General features: G+C 39.2%; 2 protein-coding genes across 2 annotated transcripts; both read left to right on the top strand.

The window, feature by feature from the left end:
• Positions 1–3,278: 3,278 nt before the first annotated feature.
• On the top strand, positions 3,279–3,884 carry LOC127122826 (uncharacterized). The gene has a single exon (XM_051053107.1). The coding sequence runs from the start codon at positions 3,279–3,281 to the stop codon at positions 3,882–3,884; it is 606 nt and encodes a 201-aa protein (XP_050909064.1).
• A 1,432-nt stretch (positions 3,885–5,316) lies between these two features.
• Positions 5,317–5,859, top strand: LOC127122825 (uncharacterized). The gene has a single exon (XM_051053106.1). The coding sequence runs from the start codon at positions 5,317–5,319 to the stop codon at positions 5,857–5,859; it is 543 nt and encodes a 180-aa protein (XP_050909063.1).
• The last annotated feature ends 819 nt before the right edge of the window (positions 5,860–6,678 follow it).

Raw genomic sequence — 6,678 nt, 5'->3', positions numbered from 1 at the left:
GATGAATTTTGAAATTTCCCTTGAGAAATTTGATCAATTGGTGAGATAGCTTGTTGGAGAAGTTACTCAAGATACCCAGTCAAACAAGGGTTTCCAAGGCAAATCACCTCCAAACTCTTGAAGAAAACTTGATCAATATGACATGTAGGAATCAATGGAACTCATATATGATGCTCATATTAATTCTTGGGTCAATTCATGGTTGTGCTCTTTGTCATGAGGGTCTTAAACCCTAGATATGAACTTGATAGATCAATGGTGATCATGCCTCACCTACAAAAGAGTTAGGCAAATACAAAGACATATTTTTGGTATTTTGGTTAGTAAAAGATGATGATATACAAGTATGATACAATGACATAGTGCTTGGTGACATCTCCTAAAACAAACCCAATGAAAGAGGGGTAAGGAGGATGCCAAGGTATGATGTCAATGCTAATGCTTATGATGAAATTGCATGAGGGACCTTAGGGTCAAAGTTAGGGTCTTACAGGTTATAGTTAGAAACCCTAGATTTCTAAAATATTAGGGTTGTAGAATCATAGATAAATCATGAAAATCCATGCTATATGATGAATATTTCTCTTGCTCTTGTTGATTTCCATGGATACGTGCTTGATGTGTTCTTATGATTGCGGTGATTACATGATTTGTTGTGATTGTGGTTAGATGATTGATTGTGGTTATGACCTTGAAGTCCTTGTGGTTATGAACTTGTTATATATGTGTATATAAGCTTGTAGTGTGATGGGTTGGTTGGAAGAAGAAGTGGGTGTTTTGTTGGAAATGGTTTAATAGAGGAAGTGGTGTTATGTGAATTGGAAAAGTGAAAATGTGAGTGGACCAATCGATTGGTCCCTGCAACCAATTGATTGCACATCACTTTTATTTTGCAGAAAATGTGATTTTTACAGGACCAATCGATTGAAAGTGCATTACAATCGATTGCACAAACTTTCTGTTTATGAACAGTGGAAACTTTTAGTGAGCCAATCGATTAACAGTCAGGATCAATCGATTGATCCTCAACAAACTTTGAAAAACAGAAATGTGAGAGGAACCAATCGATTGGGCCTCCCCAACCAATCGATTGACTTATGTTAAAAACTTCAAAATCCATTTCCTAAGTGTTTCTAAATGCATTCTTCCAACCATTAATCATTTGTGATGCTATGCTTATGTTGAATACATGCTAATGGCGAAAATTACATATTGAATCTAGTAAGTTAACCTAGGATTGGTATTAGGTCATGTGTGAGGTTTATAACTTAGATAACATTAAATGACGGTATTCATTCGTACGACGCTTATGTGGAGGTCGTGGACGAATTGTCGTCATGATTGAGAATGAGACGCATTGTATGGAACATGCCATGTTATTATTTGTGTATTATGGTGAATGAAGTCACATGTGGTTGACGGATTTTGTTACCGTTCGTGGAACCGGTGATTTGTGGAACCGGTCATGTATTCAGAATGTGTGTTTTCTTTGATGGTGCGCATCTCTATTTGGTATGCTTAGATGAATAAGCATTGGGATATGAGACCGATGATTCGAGCCTGAATTGGGTTTGAGCCCTAACCACGGAGGACGTGGTGGAAAGGTGGACACCTAAATGGGTTAGAGGCTCGTATGGTGAAAGATACCCTAAGTGGGTTAAAGGCCCATACGGGTGACGGTCGCTTGAACTGGGGATTAAGCCTCATAGAGGACCCGATATCCACCGCGAAAGTCGAATCATACGAGCATGCATGTACCGGGCATGGCTTAGACGTAAGTCCGTTCAGGGATTGATGTGTCATGATCTGAATAATGATCGTGGTTGAGTTATGAGAATTCAGGAGCATATTGCCATACATTGTGAGTTAGTTTCCTCATCACTTAAGTCTTTTTTCCATTGTTGACTTGAGTTGAATATGAGTTGAATATTGATTAGGAAACCCTGTAGAGTCGAGTGGACCCATAAGATAGGGAACCCACTGAGATTATTATCTCACCCCATGTTGTTTATTATTTTTCAGGTGGTTCTGAACAGGTGAAGGGTAAGGACAAGATAGAGCGATTTCTTACTTACTTGATGGCTGATGGCTACTCCACTGTGCATATATTTTGAGATCATTATTTAATGATCTAGATCAGTAGTTTTATGTTGGGAACTTTTGTGTACATTTTGTGCCATGTTGTATTTATTTTGGGCATGTATATGTATGTGTACATTGTGCCGCTAGGTGCGTATGTATTTCAGTACCAGTTTTACACTATGTATAATAGGTATTCTAGACATATTATATGTGGGTGTTACAGTTGGTATCAGAGCAGGTCGTATCCTCGACCTAGCCATGAAATATTATAAGTATTTCTTATTGCTTTATATGTGGGTTGTCATCATTGTCCTTGGTGTTATATTCATAATATTGAGCCTGATCAACTTATTCCTATTTGTACGACATTAGGGATCATGGATGGCGGACACAGAGGTCGTTGTAGACCCAGAACTTAGAATTCAGACTCCGAACCGCCAAGTAGTACTGAAGGTTTTCAATGGCCTCAGTTTGTGCAACCGATGTAGCAACCACAGAACCAATTCATGCAGCAGATGATGCAACAGTTGCATGGTGGTCAACAACCTCAGGTGACTCCATAAGAAGTTGCGGGTGGGGATTTCTAGCGTTTCTTTCGCATGAATCCTCCTGAGTTTCATGGTGGATTAAATCCTGTGGAGGCTTATGGGGGGACACCCAACATGGAAAGAGTGTTCCCTGCCTGTGTAGGGGTGTGAAAACAATGTAGTGTGATTGAGAATAATTTGAAAAGGGTTCAAGGAGAGATTGATCAGTATGGATTTGGCCAAATGAACCAGGGAGGACCAAGTCATCAGTTTAGGCCTAGACCTCGACCCTTCAAAAGAAGACAGGTGCAACATGCAAGACCTAACCAACCTCCTCAATGTCAAGTATGTAAGAAGTTTCATTTTGGAAGATGTGTTGTAAGTGGAATTAGGTGTTTTACTTGTAAGGGGGAGGGACACATGTCTAGGGAATGTCCTCAGAATAAGAATCAGATGCAGAGGAGGGGCACTGGTCGAGTTTATACTTTGGATGCAAGGAAGGCTAAAAGCAACAATGCCTTAATTGTTGGTACATGTCTCATCAATAATAATCCTTGTTTTGTATTGTTTGATTAGGGGGTGACACACTTTTTTGTATCAATTCAGTGCATGAAGAGTCTTAGCTTGCAAGCAATTCCCTTGTCTCGTCCTATGGTGGTTACTACCACCATGGATAATGTAGTTGAGACACCATTGATTTGTGAAAATGGTTCGCTCTCGGTGAATGGTAGAATTTGCCAGATTGATCTTATTTGTTTACCACTTAAGAAGGTTGACGTGGTTTTGGGGATGGATTGGCTTTCTGCCAATTCAGTGTTTATTGGATGTGAAGAGAAGTTGATTATCATTCCATCTAGTGAAGCTACTCCAAGGGATGTTGTAAGTACTATCTTTGAAGGTACGATTGGTATGGTTAATTTCTTATTTAAGAATGAAAAGTCAGTTCTCTTGGTACTTACCAAGGAATCTAGCAATAATCTGAGTGTTACACAAATTCTCATTGTTTGTGAATTTCCAGAAGTTTTCCCTGAGGACGTCACCTCTCTTTCTCCTGAAAAGGAAGTGGAATTATCTATTGATCTAATACCTGATATGGCTCAAATCTCTGTTTCTCTGTATCGCATGGCACTAATCGAGTTAAGAGAGTTGAAGAATCAATTGGAAGAGTTGTTAACCAAGCATTTCATCCGAACTAGTGTCTCACCATGGGGAGCTCCAGTATTATTAGTAAGGAAGAAGGATGGTAGTGTGCGGTTGTGTATTGATTATCTCTAGTTGAATAAAGTTACCATTGAGAACAAGTATCCTCTGCCAAGGATAGACGATTTGTTAGATCAGTTGAAAGGAGCCTGCGTGTTCACCAAGATTGATCTACGATCGGGCTATCATCAAATAAGAGTTAAGAGTTCATATGTACCAAAGACCACATTTAGAACCCGATATGGCCATTATGAGTTCCTTGTAATGTCGTTTGGTGTGATGAATGCCCCTGCTGTTTTCATGGACTATGTGAATCGAATATTTCAACCTTACTTGGACCAGTTCATGGTGATCTTTATTGATGACATTCTTATTTATTCTCATACTCCTCAAGAGCACGGAGAACACCTAAGAATTGTTCTATCATAACTACAAGAGAAGCAACTTTTTGCCAAGTTAAGTAAGTGTGAGTTTTGGATGAACGAAGTGAAGTTCCTTGGTCATGTAATATCGCAAGGAGGAGTATCAATGGATCCATCTAAAGTTGAATCAGTTATTAATTGGGAAAGACCGAAGAATGCTTCAGAAGTCAGAAGTTTCTTGGGTTCGGAAGGTTCCTATCCAAGGTTTATGAAGGGGTTTTCGGAGATAGCATCACCAATGACTAGACTTACCCGAAAGGAAATTTCTTTTTAAATGGGAAATTTGAATGTTACTTCTAACCTAAGGGAAGAGATCCGACGAGGACAAATGATAGATGAGAGGTTGCAAGAGATGTCGACTCAACCCGGTTTCGCTCAGTCACCGGATGGAGTCATTCTGTTTAATCAAAGGATTTGTGTACCGAATGATGTCGAGCTGAAAGGAAACGTTTTGGAGGAAGCTCACAAGGGGGCGTTTACTATACATCCAGATTCGTCAAATATGTATCAAGACTTGAAGAAAGACTATTGATGGCCTAGAATGAAAAGGGATATTGCAGAGTATGTGTCGGAATGCACAGTATGCTAGCAGGTAAAGATCGAACATCAGAAGCTAGGTGGTTTATTGCAACCTTTAGAGATTCCGGTTTGGAAATGGGATAGTATTTCAATGGATTTTGCGTTAGGGTTACCTCGGACCCAAGGTAGTTATGATTCAATTTCGGTGATTGTGGATCGGTTGACTAAGTCCGCGCACTTCTTGGTCGTGAAGACTACTTACAAGGAAAGTCATCTTGCACGGTTGTTCATTTCAGAAATTATTAGACTGCACGGTGTTCCAACTAGCATTATGTCCGATAGAGACCCAAAGTTTACTTCGAGATTTTGGAAAGCATTCCAGCAAGATATGGGATAGAGATTGTCTTTAGGTACTTCTAATCATCCTCAAACGGATGGTTAGACTGAATGGACGATTTAGACACTGGAAGATATGTTAAGACCTTGTGTACTTGGAAGTGGAGGGAATTGGAAGGAGCTTTTACCATTAATTGAATTCGCATATAACAATAGTTATCATGCAAGGGATGGCTCCTTATGAAGCCTTGTATGGACGGAAATGTATGACACCTCTATGTTGGACGGAAGTGGGTGAAGAAAGGATCTTAGGACCAAAGACCATTCAAGAGACTACCGAAAAGATAAGGATGGTCCATGTTAAGTTGAAGAAGGCACAAGATCGCCAAAAGAGTTGTGCGGATCACAGGAGAAGACCATTCGAATTTGACGAAGGTGATCATGTGTTTTTGAAGGTGACTCTGAGGTTGAGACTGAAAGGACCGTTTACGTCATGGAAGCTAAGTCTAAGATATATAGGACCATACCAGATTATAGAAACGATTAGAGAAGTAGCCTACAGATTAGCTTTACCGTCTTCTCTATCAAAAATGCATGACATCTTTCATGCATCTCAACTTCAAAAGTTCATTCCAAATTCTCTTCAGCCTATCCTTCCAGATTCAATAGAAGTAGAAGCAGATATGACTTTCAAACCTCTACCAAGTCGCATTGCAGGACGAGAAGTTAAGGTATTAAGGAATAAGGAGATTCATCTTGTTAAGGTTCAATGAGATGAATCACATCCGGGCGATGCTACTTGGGAACTAGAGTCAGAAATGCGAGAAGCTTACCCTCACCTCTTCCAGGTAATATTTAAATTCGAGGATGAGTTTCATTTATGGGGGAGGATGTAATACCCCGTATTTCCTTAAATACCAAAATTCCTATTAATTGAGGTCAATGAGTTCCTATGTGCTCTAAAAGTTGTCAATTGGGATAAATAGAGTAAATAGTGAGTTCAGGTTGACTTAATTAATATTAATTGGTACTGACCTTTTATTAATTGGGACATTTTGGTAACACTAATAATGAGTCAATAGCTCTGGTAGAACAAATATTACAAGATTAGTGCCACTTGAGATATTTGTTGCTACTAGAAACCACTTAATAACCACACAAATAATCATGGCCACTTGCTAATGACCTTTGAATCACTCACCACCACATGTTATAACACACTTTCCCTGTGTATATCTCTCAGTAGAGCCACCAGAAGAAAAGGAAATGATAGAAAGAAAGAAGTAGCTCAAGGGAAAGATAGAATAAGAGAAACAAGGCTAATGGAGAAGAAGAAGAAGAAGAGGAAGAAGAAGAAAGCTTGGAACCAACACCAATATCTTCATCCTCATCTCATCTTCAATAACTTCTCCTCTTCCATTCTTGAGGTGGGTTCTAGTTAAAAACCCTAGACTTCTAGAAGATTAGGGTTGTAGAATCATAGATAAATCATGAAAATCCATGCTATATGATGAATATTTCTCTTGCTCTTGTTGATTTCCATGGATACGTGCTTGATGTGTTCTTATGATTATTGTGATTACACGATTTGT

The sequence above is a fragment of the Lathyrus oleraceus genome, chromosome 2 (genome assembly GCF_024323335.1).
Source record: "Lathyrus oleraceus cultivar Zhongwan6 chromosome 2, CAAS_Psat_ZW6_1.0, whole genome shotgun sequence".
Classification (NCBI taxonomy): Eukaryota; Viridiplantae; Streptophyta; class Magnoliopsida; order Fabales; family Fabaceae; genus Lathyrus; species Lathyrus oleraceus.
The sequence above is the reverse complement of the archived record's forward strand: the minus strand, read 5'-3'. Positions and strand labels throughout refer to the sequence as shown.